At 42.2% G+C, this 23865-nt stretch overlaps 1 protein-coding gene across 13 annotated transcripts in view; it reads left to right on the forward strand.

The window, feature by feature from the left end:
• Positions 1 to 23865, forward strand: part of MYO9A (myosin IXA) — a 465931-nt gene that overhangs the window by 255815 nt on the left and 186251 nt on the right. For all 13 annotated transcript variants that reach the window (XM_074965918.1, XM_074965921.1, XM_074965919.1 and 10 more), the window contains one exon: positions 9452 to 9541. In XM_074965918.1, the coding sequence (XP_074822019.1) occupies positions 9452 to 9541 (90 nt within the window). The remainder of the gene's footprint in view (positions 1 to 9451; positions 9542 to 23865) is intronic.

Here is a 23865-nt window from a genome sequence, read left to right on the forward strand (position 1 = left end):
TTGGCACCGGAACACCAAGCCGGCGAGTACATAAACCGCAAGGGGTACTTTTCAATCGTGCTGCAAGCACTGGTGGATCACAAGGGACGTTTCACCAACATGAACGTGGGATGGCCGGGAAAGGTACATGACGCTCGCATCTTCAGGAACTCTGGTCTGTTTCAAAAGCTGCAGGAAGGGACTTTATTCCCAGACCAGAAAATAACTGTTGGGGATGTTGAAATGCCTATAGTTATCCTTGGGGACCCAGCCTACCCCTTAATGCCATGGCTCATGAAGCCGTACACAGGCAGCCAGGGCAGTAGTCAGGAGCTGTTCAACTACAGGCTGAGCAAGTGCAGAATGGTGGTAGAATGTGCATTTGGACGTTTAAAGGCGCGCTGGCGCGGTTTACTGACTTGCTTAGACCTCAGCGAAACCAATATTCCCACTGTTATTACTGATTGCTGTGCGCTCCACAATATCTGTGAGAGTAAGGGGGAGACGTTTATGGGAGGGTGGGAGGTTGAGGCAAATCGCCTGGCTGCTGGTTACGTGCAGCCAGACACCAGGGCGGTTAGAAGAGCACAGGAGGGCGTGGTGCGCATCAGAGAAGCTTTGAAAACGAGTTTCATGACTGGACAGGCTACGGTGTGAAAGTTCTGTTTGTTTCTCCTTGATGAAAACCCCCGCCCTTTAGTTTACTCTTCTTCCCTGTAAGCTAACCACCCTCCCCTCCTCCCTTCGATCACCACTTTCAGAGGCAATAAAGTCATTGTTGCTTCACATTCATGCATTCTTTATTAATTCATCACACAGATAGGGGGAGTTATCAAGGTAGCCCAGGAGGAGTGGTGGAGGAGAGAAGCACCAGGAGTGGGGGAGGAGGAGGGAAGGACAAGGCCATACAGCACTTTAAAAGTTTAAAACTTCAAAACTTATTGAATGCTAGCCTTATGTTGCTTGGGCAGTCCTTTGGGGTGGAGTGGCTGGAGGCCCCCCTACCACGTTCTTAGGCGTCTAGGTGAGGAGGCTATGGAACTTGGGGAAGAGGGCGGTTGGTTACACAGGGGCTGTAACGGCAGTCTGTGCTCCTGCTCCCTTTCCTGTAGCTCAACCATATGCTGGAGCATATTAGTTTGATCCTCCAGCAGCCTCAGCATTGAATCCTGTCTCCTCTCATCGCTGCCGCCACCTTTCAGCTTCAGCCCTCTCTTCAGCCCGCCACCTCTCCTCCCGGTCATTTTGTGCTTTCCTGCACTCTGACATTGCCTCCACGCATTTGTCTGTGCTCTGTCAGTGTGGGAGGACAGCATGAGCTCAGAGAACATTTCATCGCGAGTACGTTTTTTTCGCCTTCTAATCTTCGCTAGCCTCTGGCAAGGAGAAGATCCTGTGATCATTGAAACACATGTAGCTGGTGGAGGGAAAAAAAAGGGACAGTTGTATTTAAAAAGACACATTTTATAGAACAGTGCGTACTCTTTCACAGTAAACCTTGCTGTTAACATTGCATACATAGCACATGTGCTTTCATTCCAAGGTCGCATTTTGCCTCCCCCAGCGCGTGGCTAGCCCTTCCCACCTCCCTGTGGCTAACAGCAGGGAACATTTCTTTTCAGCTGCAGGCAAAGAGCCCAGGAGGAACGGGCACCTCTGAATGTCCCCTTAAGAAAAGCACCCTGTTACAACCAGGTGACCGTGAACGATATCACTCTCCTGAGGATAACACAGAGAGATAAAGAACGGATGTTGTTTGAACGCCAGCAAACATATACTGCAATGCTTTGTTCTACAGTGATTCCCAAGTACGTGCTACTGGCCTGGAGTGGTAAAGTGTCCTACCATGGTGGACGGAATAAGGCTGCCCTCCCCTGAAACCTTTTGCAAAGGCTTTGGGAGTACATCCAGGAGAGCCGCGAATGCCAGGGCAAATTATTCATTAAACATGCTTGCTTTTAAACCATGTATACTATTTTAAAAGGTGCACTCACCGGAGGTCCCTTCTCCACCTGCCGGGTCCAGGAGGCAGCCTTGGGTGGGTTCGTGGGGTACTGGCTCCAGGTCCAGGGTGAGAAACAGTTCCTGGCTGTCGGGGAAAACCGGTTTCTCCACTTGCTTGCTGTGAGCTATCATCTTCCTCATCCCCAAAATCTGCTTGCGTGTTGCCTCCATCTCCATTGAAGGAGTCAAACAACACGGCTGGGGTAGTGGTGGCTGAACCCCCTCAAATGGCATGCAGCTCATCATAGAAGTGGCATGTTTGGGGCTCTGACCTGGAGTGGCCGTTCGCCTCTCTGGTTTTCTGGTAGGCTTGCCTCAGCTCCTTAAGTTTCATGCGGCATTGCTTCGGGTCCCTGTTATGGCCTCTGTCCTTCATGCCCTGGGAGATTTTGACAAATGTTTTGGCATTTCGAAAACTGGAATGGAGTTCTGATAGCACGGATTCCTCTCCCCATACAGCGATCAGATCCCGTACCTCCCGTTCGGTCCATGCTGGAGCTCTTTTGCGATTCTGGGACTCCATCATGGTCACCTCTGCTGATGAGCTCTGCACTCACCTGCAGTGTGACACGCTGGCCAAACAGGAAATTGAAATTCAAAAGTTTGCGGGCCTTTTCCTGTCTACCTGGCCAGTGCATCTGGGTTGAGAGTGCTGTCCAGAGCGGTCACAATGGAGCACTCTGGGATAGCTCCCGGAGGCCAATACCGTCTAATTTTGTCCACAGTACCCCGAATTCGACCCAGCAAGTCCGATTTCAGCGCTAATCACCTTGTCGGGGGTGGAGTAAGGAAATCGATTTTAAGAGCCCTTTAAGTCGAAAAAAAGGGCTTCGTCGTGTGGATGGGTGCAAGGTTAAATCGATTTAACGCTGCTAAATTCGACCTCAACTCCTAGTGTAGACCAAGGCTTAGTCATATCACACAGTAGAATCTTATAACTTCACGTACAACGTTGAGACACACATTTTACCAATACAATAATGATCAGCAAATTGAGTTTTCAAACGAGTCTCACAAGGCATATGCGACGGGGTTACGACTCCCCACCGCTGGCGCCTCCCGCTGGTTGCTCCAGGAATTAGCTCTTGTCAGCTGAGGAGCACCCTTGGCGCATGGTTTCTTGCCCGTTGTCTGTTCTGCTGCCCTGGGACTCGTGTAGCTCCCCGCTCGGCAGCATCCTCTTCAGGACACTGCCCTCCAGCAGTGCCCACTACTCCAGGCTCACCCCCTTCCGGGGGCGGGGGGTTAACAACAGCCTTTCGGCTTGCACTTGCCTCATTGGCCAACCACAACCCCAAAGTCTAGCCCCTCAGCTCAGGGGCAAGTTGCAGTCTGTCTCGCCACACTCCTCTGTGGCCAGGGGCAGTATAATGGGGGAAGGAGGGGACCCAGACCCAACTGCTACTCTGAGTCCCAACCCAGGGACCCTCTAGTGGCAGACTCTCTCGGCCCTCCTTCTCTCCCCCCTCTTATCCGCCTGTCTTCCCTGGGCCTCTTCCCTGGGCCACTTCCCCTTTGGCCCTGTGCACCTTCTGGACCCTTCTTGGCAGGGGCGCAGCCTGGCAGGTAACCGGGCCGGAGCTCTCCTCTGCTCCCTGGATCCTGCCCAGCACTGCTCTGTCCAAGGGGCTAGCTCCTTCCCTCAGGAGCCAGGGAGAGATTGCCCTCTTCTCTGCTAGGCAGCCTTTATATAAGGCCCGGCCCGGCCCTGATTGGCTCTCTATAGGCCTTTGTCGATTGGCTGCTGGTCTGCACAGCCTCTCTGGCCTGTTCCAGCCCTTTTTCTCATGGGGTGGGGCAGCTGTCCCACCACAGCATACTTTGTACAAAACTTATCATAGTCCTATAGAAGGGGTGAATGTATGGGTACAGTGTGTGTCACATACCTATGAAAAATGATGATAGATTTATTTTCATTGTATTATGTACACTACTCTTATTTAGCCAAAGCTTAACTTTTTTTTTTTAAATTGTTATTTTTCAGTCCTCAATAATTAGTCATCGGTGGCACTCTGTAAAACTTCTTAAGTCCGTTCATGGGCAGTTGGAATCTTTTGTGATTTCCATTGTAAGCTGATACATAAGATTGCACAAAGGTTAAAGAAAATGCCAAAATTCCTGCTTATGAGAGAGAGAGAGAGAGAGAGAATTCTCAGTAGGGATACCCTGGAGAACCATGTTTGGATGTAGTGTGGAATTTCATGCCTTTTGTTTTAAAGCATTGTAAAGATCTTGAATAAAAGATGCTGTCGAAATTCAAAACAGTAGCATCAAAAGTATAGTATCTGCACAGACTGCCACCTGCTAGATCACCAACACCATTTGTCATAGCACCTTTGGGTTTTTTCTTTCCAAGAACACGTCTTGAGGTTCTCTATAGATTGTAGCCATTTAAGAACATAAGAATGGCCCTACTGGATCAGACCAAAGGTTCATCTAGCCCAGTATCCTGTCTTCTGACAGTGGCCCGTGCCAGGTGCCCCAGAGGGAATGAACGGAACAGGCAATCAAGTGATCCATCCCCTGTCACTCATTCCCAGCTTCTGAAAAACAGAGGCTAGGGACACCCTCCCTGCCCATCGTGGCTAATAGCCATTGATGGACCTATCCTCCATGAATTTATCTAGTTCTTTTTGGAACCCTGTTATGGTCTTGGCCTTCACAACATCCTCTGGCAAGGAGTTCTACAGGTTGACTATACGTTGTGTGAAGAAATATTTCCTTTTATTTGTTTTGCCTATTAATTTCACTTGGTGACCCCTAGTTCTTGTGTTATGAGAAGTAGTAAACAACACTTCCTTATCTACTTTCTCTACACCAGTCATTATTTTATAGACCTCTATCATATCTCCCCTTAGCTGTCTCTTTTCCAACCTGAAAAGTCCCAGTCTTATTAATCTCTCCTAGTATGGCAGCCGTTCCATATCTCTAATATTTTTGTTGCCCTTTTCCAATTCCAATATATCTTTTTTGAGATGGGGCGACCACATCTGCACACAGTATTCAAGATGTGGGCGTACCATGGATTTATATAGAGGCATGATATTTTCTGTCCTATTATATATCCCTTTCTTAATTTTTCCCAGCATTCTGTTTGCTTTTTTGACTGCCGCTGCACATTGAGTGGATGTTTTCAGGGAACTATCCATAATGACTCCAAGATCTCTTTCCTGAGTGGTAACAGCCAATTTAGTCCCCATCATTTTATATGTATAATTGGGATTATGCTTTCCAATGTGCATTACTTTGCATTTATCAACATTAAATTTCATCTGCCATTTTGTTGCCCAGTCACTCAGTTTTGAGAGATCCTTTTGTAGCTCTTCGCAGTCTGCCTGGGACTTAACTATCCTTAGAAATTTTGTATCATCTGCAAATTTTGCCACCTCACTGTTTACCCCTTTTTATGAATATGTTGACTAGGACTGGTCCTAGTACAGACCCCTGGGGGACACCACTATTTATTTATTCTGAAAACTCACCATTTATTCCTACCCTTTGTTTCCTATCTTTTAACCAGTTACCAATCCATGAGATAACCTTCCCTCTTATCCCATGACAGCTTACTTTGTGTAAGAGCCTTTGGTGAGGGACCTTGTCAAAGGCTTTCTGAAAATCTAAATACACTATATCCGCTGGATCCCCTTGGTCCACGTGCTTGTTGACCCCCTCAAAGAATTCTAGTAGATAGGTGAGGCATGATTTCCCTTTACTAAAACCATGTTGACTCTTCCTCAACAACTTATGTTATGTATATGTCTGACAATATTGTTCTTTGTTATAGTTTGAACCAGTTTGCCTAGTACTGAAGTCAGGCTTACAGGCCTGTAATTGCCCGGATCACCAATGAAGCTCTTTTAAAAAATTGGTGTCACATTAGCTATCTTCCAGTCATCTGGTACAGAAGCCTGATTTAAATGATAGGTTACAGACTACAGTCCTGCAATTTCACATTTGAGTTCCTTCAGAACTCTTGGATGAATACCATCTGGTCCTGGTGACTTATTGCTGCTTAATTTCTCAATTTGTTCCAAAACCTCCTCTAATGATACCTCAATCTGGGACAGTTCCTCAGATCTGTCACCTAAAAAGAATGGCTCAGGTTTGGGAATCTCCCTCACATCCTCAGCTGTGAAGACAGATATAAAGAATTCATTTAGTTTCTCTGCAATGGCTGTATCATCCTGGAGTGGTCCTTTAGCATCTCCATCATCCGGTGGCCCCACTGGTTGATTAGCAGGCTTCCTGCTTCCGATGTACTTAAAAAAAATTTACTACTTTTTGAGTCTTTGGCTAACTGTTCCTCAAATTCTTTTTTGGCTTTCCTGATTGTATTTTTACACTTCATTTGCCAGTGTTTATGCTCCTTCCTATTTTCTTTACTAGGATTTTATTTCCACTTTTTAAAGGATGCCTTTTTGCCTCTCACTGCTTCTTTTACTTTGTTTAGCCAGGATGGCTCTTTTTTGGTTCTCTTACTATGTATTTTCATTTAGGGTATACATTTAAGTTGAGCCTCTATTATGGTATCTTTAAAAAGTTTCCACGCAGCTTGCAGAGATTTCACTTTTAGCACTGTTCTCTTTAATTTCTGTTTAACTAACCTCCTCATTTTTGTATAGTTCCTCTTTCTGAAATTAAATGCCACAGGGATATTAAATTTAATTATATTATGGTCACTATTACCAAGCAGTCCAGCTATGTTCACCTCTTGGACCAGATCCTATGCTCCACTTAAGACTAAATCAAGAATTGCCTCTCCTCTGGTGGGTTCCAGGGCCAGCTGCTCCAAGAAGCAGTCATTTAAGGTGTCAAGAAACTTTATCTCTGCATCCCGTCTTGAGGTGACATGTACATTTAAAAATGGATGGCTTCAAAAAACAAATGAAGTTCTATGCTGATGGATCCCTGATGGGAGAATGAGTGTCCAAACAATATGGATTGGGGATGTGTTACAAATGAATAATGATGATTTGCACTGCACTGCACTGCACTGCGCCATAACGAAGAGCTGTATATAGCTGAGTGTTTTGTTTTCATGATTTCACAATACTGATTTTCAGGGTTAAACAAACTCGGTAACTCAAAAGAAAATTCAGTTTAAACCATCAGTCTGCATAGTTTCCACCCAAAACCATAATTTTGCCTAGGAACACTCAAAACTTGACCTGGGCTCAGTTGAAACTCATTCAGATCTTGCTGAAAGCTCCCCAGACCTAGAACTGGGACTTCCAATTTTCATTACGGGTGTTTTGCGCAGGTCCAGTGTACATAATATACCTGAACAACTAATCAGGTATGTTAACAACTTGAACAGTGCTGGTAAAATATTCAGCTGTTCAAAACAGACCATGTTAATATTCACCTGTGAATATGAATCCGGGTTAAAAGGCTCTCAGGAGTGAAATCCATATGAAACTGTTCTTATTTCTTATCTGACTTTGGAATGAGATTATGGTCATGAGAAAATGATTGACTATATTTTTCATGCCTATTTTTCATTTTATTCTAGTAGCCTGAGGGATTGTTCTTTTAACAGGATACAAATGGAATCTTGTACAGGTGCTATCGTAGGGGGAGGTGGACTGTACCCAAATAGAATGAAATCAAGGTGAATTTGATTTAAATCAGATTGATTTAAATCACTAGTCAGGAAGACTCAATTTAATCATGGATTTCTACATAAAAGTGCATTTTTGTTGGTTGTTATAACCTTAATACATATTCTTCACAACTCTGAGATAGATGAGACACAAATTTGGGTCTCTTATGACCTGCTGTCATTATAGGTTTTCCCTTCTAGTGAGAGAATGGTATGATAGATCTCAAATCAATGAAGGCTACACTCAGAAAGACCTCAAGACTTCTGGAATATGCTACTCAAACAGTGTCACTTCTGTTTCTACTGTCTGTCCCTTCCTTCCCACAGTTATCTCCAGACTTCTTCTCGTTGTCCAGATCTATTCTCTCGCCCCTCCCCCCCCAACAATCTTCTATTCATTGAACTTTTTGAAACTTTGCACTTTTGGAGAGAGGTAAGGTATTGACTCTGTGAACACAAATGTGCAGAGGGACAATAGGGTTGAGGTCTGTTCTTTCTCACCTCTATATATCATTCATTTATTTAAAAATAATTTTTGCTGTTGACAAGCATGTTCTCTCTGGAGACACAAATCCACAGTTTGAGAACTGCAAAACTAAGCATCTCTGATGGTATCTTCTAGAATTAGCACTGAGTCCGATTGGGTAGATAGAAAGATTAACCTAAATAATCTATATAGAAGCCCGTGGAACCCCATAAGATTGGGTCCCTAATCCATGAACTATTGGAACTCATTTACAAAACTTTTCTTAAATGTTACATGAATATGTTATCTCATACTATTGTATTAGAATTTATAATCCCTATTCCATGATGAGATACATTATAGCTGAAAGATATCTTAATTAAAACTATATTTTTCCTCAAAAAGCATTTTATCAAAAAAACTGATTTAAATTTTAAAAATCCTATTTTTATTTTTTTTTTTTTAAAAAATCATTGATTTTTATCCACAACGTGAATGAAATGCCTTCAGAGAATATTAATGCAAAAGGGATTTTAATTTTGCAGAACATGGCCCTTTTCCCTAACAGTTCATATGATGTAAGTATAGTGGAGTATTGTAAGACTGTGGTGGGGATAAGGCTCCTGGCACCCTGAGAGCCCACCATAGGGCTGTGTCCATGCTGGCAGCTGTAGTTCTTCTTCATTGGGAGTAATCACTCATTTGCCATAGTGTCTTGTTTATAGATGTAATTTTATTTCAAACCAGTTTCTAATGTTGCTGAGTGGCAGAATGATTGTCACCTTGTTTAAAATATGCTCCTCCTGTGAATACCTGCTGTTCTTTTGCAGTTGAAAAGGATCTCCCTGTTTTCCCTTCTTCTTCCAAGCCTTCTCTCCCCCATCAAAAACTGCCTAGGTTCAGATGTTTGTTCAGTCTGTACAGTAACAGGCATTTTCAGTCATTACTTTCTCTCTGTGTGTAACATTCATGCTATCTCTATGGGAGCTTGTCAAATCCAATGCATTGTACTAAGTGCCTGTCTTTTAAAGTGTGATTGCTAGTTTGCTACTTGTTAGGGTAATTGTGACCCATCCTGATTGTACTAGGAAGCTGTGGACTTTTCTACTAAACAAGCTGGGGAAAAAAGGGGGGTGGACGAGGGGGAGGAAACCATCCAGGCTACAAACACTGACAAGTTGAACCACTGGAAAAGCACTGGAAATTACTAGATGTAATGTAGAAAATTGGGCTCTCAAACATGTTGTTGTGCCACTTTTCTAATACTGGCTTTGTGTACAGAGTTATATTGGCCTTGTAATATCTCATGGAGCATATGCTGGGTTTTCAATGGCTGCCAGATTTGTGGCCCTTTTAGTTTTCTCCTAGAATTATTAACACTAGTATTTTTGTTTTATTAGGTAAAAGAAGAGATGCTGTTTGAAGCTCTGGTTACCAGAAAGACAGTGACGGTGGGAGAGAAGCTTATTTTACCATACAAACTTTCAGAGGTACCTGATGTTTTATATTAAACTGGAGGAATATTAACTTGGATTTCAGTGCTCTGGTGTGAGAGCATGACATATACGTCACTGTGCCAGGAGTGGCTCACAGCTAAGAATGGCAAACTCAGGTCTGACTGTTAGAAACCAGGGCAGACACCCCAGATGGGTGGTATATTCTATCATTAGATTTCGCCGAGCCAGTAACAAAAGTATACCCATGGATCACTATATTAGATTTACCATGGAGTCACAGATAGTCCCCTTATGCTCTCTAGCTTCTCTTTACCACACAGACAAACTAGACTTTATGGTGAAAGGTTATTAAAACAAAAATTTACCACACATTAGGTTACTTCCAGCCCCAAAGGGCCAGTCACTTACCCCAGGTCAAAATATACTCCAGATCTCACCAAAGACAACGCTGTAGCCAATCCTTAGTAAACTAAAAATAATGATCTATTAATTAAGAAAAAGTTATGAGAGTTATAGCAAGGTTAAAGCAGGTAAAATACATTACAGGTGAATTAGAATTTATTGGTTCAAAATAAAAGCAGAGATATAGCAATCTGTCAGTGTCATGGAGTCATATAAATTCTCTCAGGGCTTCCCAAAAATGCCTTTTGGGGACCTCTGTCTGGCATCTGGAACCTCCCTGTTAATGTTCAGATGAATAAGAGGTAAGGATCACTCCCAAGGCTTCCCTTTTATAGTTGAAACAGGCTAGCAAAATGACAGGGGTCTTAACCACGTGGGCTTTGATGAATAGCAAATGCAGACAGTCTGTGATCTTCGTTGCTTAACATTCAATAGGCCATTCAAAAATAATGCATTTACTAACAACCATTCAGACTACTAAGATGGTCTATAGGTAGTTTACAATGTAAATCAACAAGTTTCAGATAGTGTGACAAAGCTCTGTCCTTGCCTCCGTGGGTTCCGCGTTTCCTGGCGGATTTCGTTAGCCTCAGAGGCTCACTGTGACCCTCTTCATATTCCACTGTTGATGTGCATGCACCGTATAAACTTGAGTTTGGATTCTTTTGGCCACCAGTGTCCACTGGACCACATCTGTTCCTTGAGTGTCCTCATGCCTCCCACCAAAGGGCATAAAGAGTGGGACAACTCTGTTGGGATTCCAACCTTCCCTCAGTTCCTTCTCTCTGCCGGTGGCTAGGAGTCTGAACTCAGTGTCTGAGCTTCACTTGCTGTGTGGTCTATTCTTTTATTATAAATAGAGAGGTACCTAGCAGTCAGTCAGTCATTAGGGTTAGCTCTGATAGCATTTCCTTTCTTCATATTAGAAGAAGAAACATTTTCTTCCTTGCTTTTGAGAGTGCCCAGGTACTGGGACCAGTTGTTATGACCAAACATAAATATCCAGGCTTTAAAAATTGTCTGTTGTGCAAGGCAGTAATGCTTCTTAAAGATGGACACACCAGGTGGATATTGTGTCTTGGTGAAGGGCACTTAAAGATATTTGTGCCATATGTAAATCTCTTAAAGAAAACTTAAAGAGCTAGGGAGTCTTGTTTGAAGATGTTTCTTCTGGATAAGTCAGTGCATCCCTCTTCAGACACTGGAGTGTCTGGGACTGAAATTCCTGAGCACTCATACCCAAAAACATGCTCTGTTGGCTCCTCCATTGAAGATCTGAGGCTGCGGTTTCTAAAGATTCCATGTACTTGTCTAGTAGACTTTCAAGGCGTGGGGGAGAAAATACTACCGAACTCCTCAAAGGAAGAGATCCGAGTCTCCTTCAGTGGGTCCTACCCTCAAACTGCCTCAGAGGTAGTAGTAGTGCTAACTAGGCCTATGCAGTCAAGGTGGCCCATTTCCAACAGTTGACAAGAAGGTGTGAGTATCAGCAGAGGGAAAATTACTTCTTGTAGTGACCCATCCACTCCCTGAATTAGGCCTGAATAAAGACTGGGAGTGGGTGGGTCACTACAAAAAGTAATTTTCCCTCTGCTGATACTCACACCTTCTTGTCAACTGTTGGAAATGGGCCACCTTGATTGCATTGGCCTCGTTAGCATTACAAAAGTAATTTTCCCTCCCTTGGTATTCACCCCTTCTTGTCAACTGTTGAGAATAGGCCACTTCCACCTTAATTGAATTGGCTCATTAGCACTGACCCCCGCACTTCGTAAGGTCACTCCCATCTTTTCATGTGTTATAATATGTATTCTGCTTACTGTATTTTTCACTCCACGCATATGATGAAGTGGGTTTTAGCCCATGAAAGCTTATGCCCAAATAAATTTGTTAGTCTCTAAGGTGCCACAAGATACAGCTCATTGTTTTTGCTGATACAGACTAACACGGCTACCACTCTGAAACCCTTCATCCAGAGTGAGCTTCTAAGACGAGATGGCTAATCAGAGCTAATGGATTAATGGGAAAAATCAGAGCGTGGTGCATTCAGAGGGTTGGAATTTGATGAGGATGAACTGTCTTATACTAGTGCATTAAGAAAATAAAATGCTGCACTAAATCTCCTGTTCTAGAGAGAGCTTGAGTATGGGAGCAGGAAGAAGGAACAGTCATTGGAGTCAGTGACACACACAAATCCCCACAGGCTCAGGGTTTCTCCTTTATCTGTGGTCGTTCCATTTGTATGTATGTCTTGTGTCATCTTGTGAGGGGGAAAGTACTATAGACTGGAGGTAGCTGTGGGCAAGCATGCAATTTACCTATTTGCCCAGTGTAAAGCGAGCTATGAATTCAAATACTGAGCTCTCTGAATATCTGTGGCTACCTTTATTTGTTTTCTATGATGCGCCTCACTCCCGTATCTGAGCAATTTGCATATATTAATGAATATATCCACTCACCCCTCCCCAGGAAGTAGGGAAGTATTTCCCCCATTTTATAGATAAGGAACTGAGGCACAGACAAATTAAGTGACTTTCCCAAGGTTCCATAAAAAGTGTGTGGCAGAATCAGGAATAGACTACGGCCCTCTTACATCCCAGGTCAGAACTCAAACATCCTTGAAATCATGTCCACTGTTTATGCCTGTAATCTGGGCATCATCTTGGAATTGGCCTTCTCTCTAGACACACAATTCTGGGTTATATGCAAGTCTTGGTTCTTCTAACTAAATAATTCAAAGATTCAGGGTTTTCTGGCCATCCCGCAAGCTAAAACTCTTGTGCAGGCCATCCTCTCACAACTTGACTAATGCAATGTGTCTTGCCTTGACATCAGCCACATTGCCCCCCTTGAGTCCATTCAGCTTGCTGCTCTGAACTACATCAGTACTCTTCTTGCATCCCTTCACAGGCTTCCCCTCCTCCACTGCATCAAAGACAAACTTCTTGTCTTGGCATTCAAAGCCCTTCACCATTTAGCACTACCCTGTCTATCAGATCTAATTTATCAAGCTGTCAATTCCCGACTTTGTTCTGCCAGTGATGGCAGCCCCAGTCATCTGCACCTCCATTTCTCACTGATGCACTTCTGCATTTTCTCCAGGGTGCCCACTACACATGGGAAAATCTGTCAAAATGTGTAAAACTGCTGTTACCCTCCTTTACATCCCTCCTTAAAACTTACCTTTGCCACAGTGCCAATGAATCATTGCCTTCTGGCATTGGTTAAGCAAGTGAACTGTGACTTCTGCTTTTCTACTTTGCTGAATTCATTTTATTGTTACCGCATCCTCCCAATGTATATTCTATGTAGTCTGAGCTATTTAATCCTTAAAGTTTAGGTCATGAATGAATTCACACTTTAGAAAAAAGCTCAACTTTAAAACATTGCTGCTTTTTTCAGGAGCAGCACATCACCTGATCTCTCAATCCCTTTAAAAAACCGCTAGCAGATTGTTGTTTTAATGTTTACATATGCCATACAGTTAATTTTATGCATATTCATAATTACAAGTAAAGGACAGGAAAGCAGTTCTTGTTGCCAGCTCAATTAATTGAGGGTGTCCTAAACTAGATTCTCAGACATTTTCTCTGGCTTCTTGTATTGGGAGGAAAAACCTCTAAAGATGGCCAGCTGTTCACTGCATTGCTCTGAAAGTGACTTCTGGGATCTGACCAAGAAGCAGCACTTTTGAGTTTTGAAGACAATCCCATTTGCAATAAGAGCCTCCATAGACTCCAAGGCCAGAAAGGACCATTGTGATTGTCTAGTCTGACCTCCTGTATAACAAAGGCCATAGAACTTCCCCACAACAATTCTAAGAGTAGGTCTTTTAGAAAAACATCCAATCTTGTTTTAATAATTGCCAGTGATGCCTCATGACCCTTAGTAAATTGTTCCTATGGTTAATTACTCACTGTTAACAATTTGTGCGTTATTTCCAGTCTGAATTTGGCTTCCAGTTCAACTTGGATCATGTTATACCTTTCTCTGCTCGACCGAAGAGCCTATTAAATATTTGTTTCCCATCTACATACCTATTAACTGTAGTCAAGTCACCACTTAACCCACTCTTCGTTAGGCTGAAAGAGCTCACTCTATTTAGCTTATCACTATAAGGTATGTTTCTAATCCTCTAATCATTCTTGTGACTATTCTCTGAACCCGTTCCAATTTATCAACATCCTTCTTGACCTGTGGACAGTAGAACTGGACGCAGTATTCCAACATGGGTCTCAACAATTTGCACCACCAAATCTTTTTCTGAGTCCTTGCTTATCATAGAATCGTAGAATATCTGGGTTGGAAGGAACCTCAGGAGGTCATCTAGTCCAACCCCCTGCTCAAAGCAAGACCAGTCCCCAACTAAATCATCCCAGCCAGGGCTTTGTCAAGCCTGACCTTAAAAACCTCTAAGGAAGGAGATTCCACTACCTCCCTAGGTAACGCATTCCAGTGCTTCTCTACTCTCCTTGTGAAAATGTTTTTCCTAATATTCAACCTAAACCTCCCCCACTGCAACTTGAGACCATTACTCCTTGTTCTGTCATCTGCTACCTCTGAGAACAGTCTAGATCCATCCTCTTTGGAACCCCCTTTCAGGTAGTTGAAAGCAGCTATCAAATCCACCCTCATTCTTCTCTTCTGCAGACTAAATAATCCCAGTTCCCTCAGCCTCTCCTTATAAATCATGTGCTTCAGCCCCCTAATCATTTTTGTTGCCCTTCTCTGGACTCTTTCCAATTTTTCCACATCCTTCTTGTAGTGTGAGGCCCAAAAGTGGACATAGTACTCCAGATGAGGCCTCACCAATGCCGAATAGAGGGGAGTGATCACGTCCCTTCATCTGCTGACAGTGCTCCTACTTATACAGCCCAAAATGCCGTTAGCCTTCTTGGCAAGAAGGGCACGCTGTTGACTCATATCCAGCTTCTCGTCCACTGTAATCTCTAGGTCCTTTTCTGCAGAACTGCTGCCTAGCCACTCGGTCCCTAGTCTGTAGCAGTGCATGGATTCTTCCATCCTAAGTTCAGGACTCTGCATGTGTCCTTGTTGAACCTCATCAGATTTCTTTTGGCTCAATCCTCTGATTTGTCGAGGTCCCTCTGTATCCTATCCCTACCCTCCAGTTTGTCATCTGAAAACTTTGTCAGTGATGATTTTATATTTTCTTCCAGGTATTAATAAAAATGTTAAATAACGTAGGGCCAAGAACCAATACCAGCAGGACCTCACTGGAAACACATCCCTTTGATAATGATTCCCCACTTAGTTGCATTTTGAGACTTTCAGTCAGCCATCTTTTAATCCATTTTATATCTTCCTAGTTTTTTAATCAAAATGTTGTGCAGTACTAAGTCAAATGCCTTACAGAAGTCTAAATATGTTACATCACCACTATTATCTTTTTCAGTAAAACTCGTAATCCATAAAAAAAAAAATCAACTTAGTTTGACAGGAGCTGTTTTCCAGAAACCTAAGTTGATTGGCATTAATTGTATTGCCTTCCTTTAATACTTTATTAATTGAGTCCCCATACAGCTGCTCTGTTACCTTGCCTGGGATCAATGTGAGACTGACAGGCCTGTCATTACCTGTGACATCCCATTTGCCCTCTCTAAATATTGGCACAACATTAGTTTTCTTGCAGTCTTCTGGAACTTTCCTGGTGTTCCAAGACTGTTTGAAAAACAACATTAACGGTCCAGCGAGTTTCTTAGCCAGCTCTTTTAAAACTGCTGCTGATTAACATCCTCCTGAGATGCTACTGGCATGTAAAGAGTATTATCGTATGATATGAATACATTATCTGTTCCCCCTCCCCCCAAATACAGAACAGAAATATTTATTCAACACTTCTGCCTTTTCAGCATTACTATTATTGATTTAGTAATGGACCAATACTGTTGTGAGGATTCGTTTTGTTCATAATATTCTTTAAAAAATCCTCCCTATAGTCCTTAACTGTAGTGGCAATAGATTTCTTCTTTTGCTTCTCTTATTAGTTTTCTACAATTCCTTGCTTCTGATTTGTATTCATTACTATCAACTTCCCCTTTTTTGCATTGTTTATATATTCTTTTTTTTATAGCTGCCTTCACTTCCCCTCCAAACCAGTTTGTTTTTTAAACCAGCATGACTTTCTTCCTCAATTGTAAAAAGAAAAGGAGTACTTGTGGCACCTTAGAGACTAACCAATTTATATGAGCATAAGCTTTCGTGAGCTACAGCTCACTTCCTCAATTGTGGCATTTTGGTTGTCTAGTAAAGTGTTCTTAACCAATTCCCAATTATCATTCACATTGTCTCATTAAATTCTTCCTCTCAGCTGATTTGGCTCATAATTGTTTTCAGCTCTGTGAAATTGGCCCTTTTAAAAGACCAGGTATATATGTCACTGATCTGGACTTTATTCTGTTTACACATTATAAATATGATCCAGTCGTGATCACTTGTACCCGAGCTACCATTATTTTTTAGTTCTGTGGTTCATTCCTCTTTTTTCTGTCAAGATGAGGTCTAATGTATATTTCCCCCAAGTTGGATGCAACACTTTGAGAGAGAGAAAATTGCCACCTATAATATTTAGAAATTCCAAGGATGTTTTAGTACTGCCGGCATATGTCACTCATTACATATAGGTGCATTAAGAGTCGGTTGTCCTGTTCCTAGTGTGATTTGGTGGTCTGTAGTGTACCAACTAATACCACACTCAATTTAGGTTCTTAAACCATGCCCCATTGTTGTGGTATCTGAAAAAGCAGTTTTGAAAGATGTGAGCAGCAGCAGCTTGTGATGGTCTGCCTTGTGTCATTTTATTTTCATTGTGCAGACTTAAATTTCTGCTGACAATATGCTAGTCAGTTGAAGACTTTCCTTCAAAAGAGGCTCTATGCCCAGATAAATGCTGTTGTGGCATGTGGTTGGCAGTAGGTTTAGTCTTGACCTAGTACTCTGTTAGTAGATTTTGTCCTGTGATTCCTTTGCTGTACTGCAGTTTGTTTTCCTAGTTGCTGTACTCCTGTAGCTGGTTTCATGCCCTGGAATGGCAGAGCAACACTGCAAACTTTTTCTGGCACAGCTGTGTTGCTTAGGGGTGTGATGAGGTGTAATTTGTGACTGAGGCCGCTGTGCAGCTTTACTGGTATAAGTTGTATCTGCACCAGGATGGTGCCGTATGGTGTAGCAGTATACCTGTAGAGGCAAAGCCCTCCAGACGGAGACCTGACCTGGCCATATGCCTGCATAGTATGTTCCTGCTGCAGGGGAGAAGAAGGAACCACTTTCAGGCAGTGATGAAGATTGCACCTTTTTTGTTGTCTTCTATCCAAGGTCTCAGCAGACTCCTTCCCCCTGCGGTGCTTTTTCACTGCATCTAGTTTTCAGTCATTCTGCTTCCTGGACTCATCATGACCTGCTAATTTTTCACATATAAAAATTGCTGGGATGCACAAGGAAGTCAGAATAGGTTTTCAGTTTTTGCTCTTGGCATGTTTAGCACAATGGAGACTGGATGGACACACGAGAAAAAACAATAAAATAGAATTAACTTTGGCTAAGTGACCATCAGTTTGACACCCATGCCCATTCTTAAATTTATGTTCAGTCCAGAAATTCTGATGTCAAATTAGCTTATCTCTCTGCTTTCAATATCTTTCTTCTGTCATTTACGTAGAAAAAAAAACAGAACAAACCTGCAAACCACATCAACGACAACTAAGTGTACACTGCGTCCTTAAGTGGGAGAATTTTGGATATATAAAAGCAAAATAGGAACTGATGACAATGTGGTACAGAATCTTTCACTTTTATGTTGCCATATTGAATCCAGCCTGGGTCAACAGTATTTCTAACTCCAAGCATTAAAAAAAAATCGCAAGTCAGGCCCTTAAAAAAAAGAGAGAGGGAGGGAGAGAGAGACTTTTAAAAAATGAGATTTTTTTAAAATAATACATTTGGATTTTTTTTTTTTTTTTTTTTTTGCTTTCTGGTTTCTGAGCTGTTAGAAGTCATGCTTTCAAGCTTTTCTCTGCAACTTGGAGGGCTAGAAAACGTATTTTTATTTAAGTGAAAGCTTAGATTCCTGTGTAATCACATCTGCATGTGGCTAGAAATTTAAGAAAAACATCAGACATTACAATTCTTGTGATAAAATTGCAAGAGGTGACAACTCGGGGTTGGTGGTCACAGAATTTTACCCTTTGGGTGCTTTGATCTACAATGCAAGTCGGTGATCTGAGTTGCATTCCTAGAGTAGAGGTATCTACGTTTAAAAAAAAAAAAAAAAAAAAGCTAAAATCACACTTCATAAATGGTATGAATTTTGAATTCTAGTTCTCTACTTTGGTAGAGAGGCCAAGGATTAGATGGTTTATGAAGGCTGAACCTTGCACCCTTGGAGATTGATGCACATGAATAAGGGGCATTGTAGGGAAGTCTTCACTGGTGTTATCTGTGCTACATTTTGGCTGTAGTAAGGGGAAGCATTAATAAGTGGGAGGACAAATTGTCAAAAAGCCTGAGACTCAAAGCTTTTATTATCCCAGATGTGCCTCAACTTGCTGTATTGCCCCAGGGAAGTCAGTTGGCCTGTCTGGATGTGTTTCTCCATCTATAAGTTGGGAGATGATAATCTTTACATATTTCACAAAGTCATTGGGAGGATGAATTTGTTTACAAAAATGTAAGAGGATTTTTTCCACAGAAAAGGTTTTATTTTGGGAGGTTTCTGAAAATACACTGTTACCAGAGCGTGTTACAGAGGTTCAAGCACAGTACGACTAGTTCAGAAAAGGGATCTTTAAAAGCAGCTATAAAAATAGGTAACAACTAAGACTATTTTTAGGTCTCCCATTTGTCCTTTCTGGGTTCTGAAATATCACCAAACAGTAAGTGTGGTGGTTTGCAAGTCCTTCCCATACTAAAGCAGTGTTCCTGTTAGAATATTAAGTTGCAGACTTTTCCACTGAATTTTCCTATTAAAATTTAATGAAAGGAGTATGAATAGGAACGCTCCTGGCTGAGGGGCTAATCAAATATGATAAAGGTTTCTAGGGTGTCTGTAGTTCTGAAACTTTCCATCTTATGTTTGCTTATTAGAAGCTGTGTTCATTCATGGATGGTTTTGCTATAATAGAGGGTGAAAAAGAGTATACAAGGTGGATGAGGTAACCCATTATAAAAGGATAGAGTAGCATTTTTATGGTAATTTAGGAATAATGAATGCGGGGGCATCTCCAGAAGAAGAGGCAGACTGTTCCCATTTTGATGAATTGTTATAGTGGTAGTTAAATAAGTTAGTAACACTAAAGATCTTTCTCATTATTCAATGTAATATCTTGAGACATGAAAGAATTGTCTTATTAAACATTAAAAGATAATTTTACTTTTCATGTTGAGGTTTGGATTTTGGGGAGGGGAAGTGTTGGAGAGGTCTGGTAAAGCCTGTAGGAATATCTATTGTGAGTAGATACAGATGGTACTGTTTGAGAATCAGGCATGTTGGGTCTCCATGTGACTTAAAAGATTGCTGTTGGCGTGGACTTCTTCCACCATTTCATAAACATACAGCTACGGGTAGCATAAAATCCCTCCTTTACCTGTAAAAGGTTAAGAAGCTCAGATAACCTGGTTGGCACTTGACCAAAAGGACCAATAAGGGGAGAAGATACTTTCAGATCTGTGGGGGAAGGTTTTTGTTGTGTGCTTTTGTTGTTCTCTCTGGAGACAAAGAGAGAGACCAAGCAAGTAATCCAGCTCCTACTGAAGGATACTTCTAAAATTACAGAAATAGTAAGTAATAGCAAGGAAATGCGTTAGAGTATCTTTTGTTTTAGCTTGTGAATTTTCCCTATGCTAAGAGGAAGGTTAATTCTTGGTTTTTTCAAAAAGAAAAGGAGTACTTGTGGCACCTTAGAGACTAACCAATTTATTTGAGCATAAGCTTTCGTGAGCTACAGCTCACTTCATCGGATGCATACTGTGGAAACTGCAGAAGACATTATATACACAGAGACCATGAAACAATACCTCCTCCCACCCCACTCTCCTGCTGGTAAGAGCTTATCTAAAGTGATCACTCTCCTTAAAATGTGCATGATAATCAAGTTGGGCCATCTCCAGCACAAATCCAGGTCCCCTCACCCTCTTCCCCCCCCCCCCCCCCCACACAAACTCACTCTCCCGCTGGCAATAGCCCATCCAAAGCGACCACTCTCTTTACAATGTGTATGATAATCAAGTTGGGCCACTTCCAGCACAAATCCAGGTTTTCTCACTCCCCCCCTTTTTTTTTTCCCCCAAAAACCACACACACAAACTCACTCTCCTGCTGGTAATAGCTTATCCAAAGTGACCACTCTCCTTACAATGTGTATGAAAATCAAGGTGGGCCATTTCCAGCACAAATCCAGGTTTTCTCACCCCCACCCCCCCCAAAACACACACACACAAACTCACTCTCCTGCTGGTAATAGCCCATCCAAAGTGACCACTCTCCCCACAATGTGCATGATAATCAAGGTAGGCCATTTCCAGCACAAATCCAGGTTTTCTCACACACACCCCCCCGACACACACACAAACTCACTCTCCTGCTGGTAATAGCTCATCCAAACTGACCACTCTCCTTACAATGTGTATGATAATCAAGGTGGGCCATTTCCAGCATAAATCCAAGTTTAACCAGAACGTCTGGGGGGGGCGGGGGGTAGGAAAAAACAAGGGGAAATAGGCTACCTTGCATAATGACTTAGCCACTCCCAGTCTCTATTTAAGCCTAAATTAATAGTATCCAATTTGCAAATGAATTCCAATTCAGCAGTTTCTCGCTGGAGTCTGGATTTGAAGTTTTTTTGTTGTAAGATAGCGACCTTCATGTCTGTAATTGCGTGACCAGAGAGATTGAAGTGTTCTCCGACTGGTTTATGAATGTTATAATTCTTGCCATCTAATTTGTGTCCATTTATTCTTTTACGTAGAGACTGTCCAGTTTGACCAATGTACATGGCAGAGGGGCATTGCTGGCACATGATGGCATATATCACATTGGTGGATGTGCAGGTGAACGAGCCTCTGATAGTGTGGCTGATGTGATTAGGCCCTGTGATGGTGTCCCCTGAATAGATATGTGGGCACAGTTGGCAACGGGCTTTGTTGCAAGGATAGGTTCCTGGGTTAGTGGTTCTGTTGTGTGGTATGTGGTTGTTGGTGAGTATTTGCTTCAGGTTGGGGGGCTGTCTGTAGGCAAGGACTGGCCTGTCTCCCAAGATTTGTGAGAGTGTTGGGTCATCCTTCAGGATAGGTTGTAGATCCTTAATAATGAGTTGGAGGGGTTTTAGTTGGGGGCTGAAGGTGACGGCTAGTGGCATTGTTATTTTCTTTGTTAGGCCTGTCCTGTAGTAGGTGACTTCTGGGAACTCTTCTGGCTCTATCAATCTGTTTCTTCACTTCCGCAGGTGGGTATTGTAGTTGTAAGAATGCTTGATAGAGATCTTGTAGGTGTTTGTCTCTGTCTGAGGGGTTGGAGCAAATGCGGTTGTATCGCAGAGCTTGGCTGTAGACGATGGATCGTGTTCTCCCTACAATGTGCATGATAATCAAGGTGGGCCATTTCCAGCGCAGATCCAGGTTTTCTCACCCCCCCCACCCCCATACACGCATGGACTCGCTCTCCTGCTGGTGGGAGCCCATCCAAAGCGACCACTCTCCCCACAATGTGCACAATGAGAAAACCTGGATTTGTGCTGGAAATGGCCCAACTTGATTATCATACACATTGTAAGGAGAGTGATCACTTTAGATAAGCTATTACCAGCAGGAGAGTGGGGTGGGAGGAGGTATTGTTTCATGGTCTCTGTGTATATAATGTCTTCTGCAGTTTCCACAGTATGCATCCGATGAAGTGAGCTGTAGCTCACGAAAGCTTATGCTCAAATAAATTGGTTAGTCTCTAAGGTGCCACAAGTACTCCTTTTCTTTTTGCGAATACAGACTAACACGGCTGTTACTCTGAATCCTGGGTTTTTGTAACTTTAAAGTTTTGCCTAGAGGGGAATCCTCTGTGTTTTTAAATCTTATTACCCTGTAAAATTACCTTCCATCCTGATTTTACAGAGGTGTTTCTTTTACTTTTTTTTCTTTATAATAAAAGCTCAGTTTTTAAGAATCTGATTTGGGTTTTTAGTGTCCTAAAAACCCACGGGTCTGGTCTGTGCTCACCTTGTTTACTCTCAAGCTTCCCCACGAAAGGGGGTGAAGGGGCTTGGGGGGATATTTTGGGGAAACAGGAACTCCAAGTAGTCCTTTTCCTAAATCTTTGTCTAACTCACTTGGTGGTGGCAGCACTACCGTTCCAAGGACAAGGAAGAATTTGTGCCTTGGGGAAGTTTTTAACCTAAGCTGGTAGAGATAAGCTTAGGGGGGTCTTTCATGCGGCTCCCACGTCTGTACCCTAGAGTTCAGAGTGGGGAGGGAACCCTGACACACCACATAGATGAAAGAGAGATGGAGAATCAGAGGGGACACTGGAAAGGGAGGTACAAGGCACAGGGAAAGGTAGTTTCAGACTTTGCAGATCAAGCAGTATAAAAACATTAAAGTTATTACCGTATATACTTGTTCATTAGCCCGTTTGTTTATAAGCCGACCCCCCAAGATGGATAGGTTAAAAATAGTAAAAACTGTATGACCCTTTCATAAGCCGACCCTATATTTCAGGGGTTGGCAAACTTTGGCACCCAGCGCCACTTCCCGCAGTTCCCATTGGCTGGGAACGGCAAACCGCGGCCACAGGGAACTGAGGGGCTCCATGCCTGCAGACACTCCAGGTAAACAAAATGACAATGTATTAGATATTCAATTCAATGATTTCATAGAGTTTAAAATCCTCAAATTTTGGTGTAAACCCGTTTATAAGCCGACCCCCGCTCTTTGATGCGTCCCTTTTTACCAAAAATATTTTGCTTATGAACGAGTATATACAGTAATTTTATAACTGGAATAGCAATAAAAAGGAGTCACACTGACAATAACTATACCCAGTCTTATTCCAGCTAGTGCTCTAATGTAACAATGATTTTTCCACATATCTTTCAAAATCTACAAAATACAAATAAGTGTTTGAAAAGATAATGAAAATCAACATTTTTGTCCGTTCCTTAAAATTACTAGTTGGATAGTACCTCACTGCCCCCTAGTTTAGCTAGAGATTCAGGGAAGGTGTATGGCTACTTCGTGTACTAATAAGCTAATAATGCAAAGCAGTTAACTCACTTCAAGGTCTTAATTTTTTGCATGAGATGCATTGTTTATAGATAAGTTAGAAGAAGAAAACCTTAAAAAAAGAATCTTTTGTGTGAAACATACTATGCTCAAATAAATTTGTTAGTCTCTAAGGTGCCACAAGTACTCCTATTCTTTTAGCATTTCTCAGTGGACTTAAAAACAAGCTACCTGATCTTTGTCTGCAACAATGTTCTGATGTTTGTCATTCTTTTTTGCCTTCTTCAGTGGTCCTTTTAAAGGGGGGTTAAATTTTTTTTTAATGTTCATGATCAATTTTAAATATAAAAGTACAGCCAGCAAAGGGCATAATATCTAATGCTCCATTGTACTGAATAGAGCTGTCTTTGGGAAAGTAAGAATGAATACAAGATTCTAATGTAATTGTAAGATAAAGTACGAGTATGGAAAATTACATCATGCTTATTAAGTCTAAATATGATATAATATAATACTCAGTGTTGCCAAGATAGGGATTAAGCTACAGTCTGGTATCCTGCAGTAGTACTTTTCTCTGGGTGTTAAGCCAATGTTTAAAAAAACTAAGCCAGCCTGTCTCAGCCTATGGTCTGTGACCCAAAGGGGAACAACTAGAGCTGCTTAATCTGTCTCTCACCACAGGACATGTCTGTGAATGTAAACCAGACACACAGTGTATTAGGTAACAAATAGAA

This window comes from Natator depressus, chromosome 10 (assembly GCF_965152275.1).
Source record: "Natator depressus isolate rNatDep1 chromosome 10, rNatDep2.hap1, whole genome shotgun sequence".
In the NCBI taxonomy this organism is placed as follows: Eukaryota; Metazoa; Chordata; order Testudines; family Cheloniidae; genus Natator; species Natator depressus.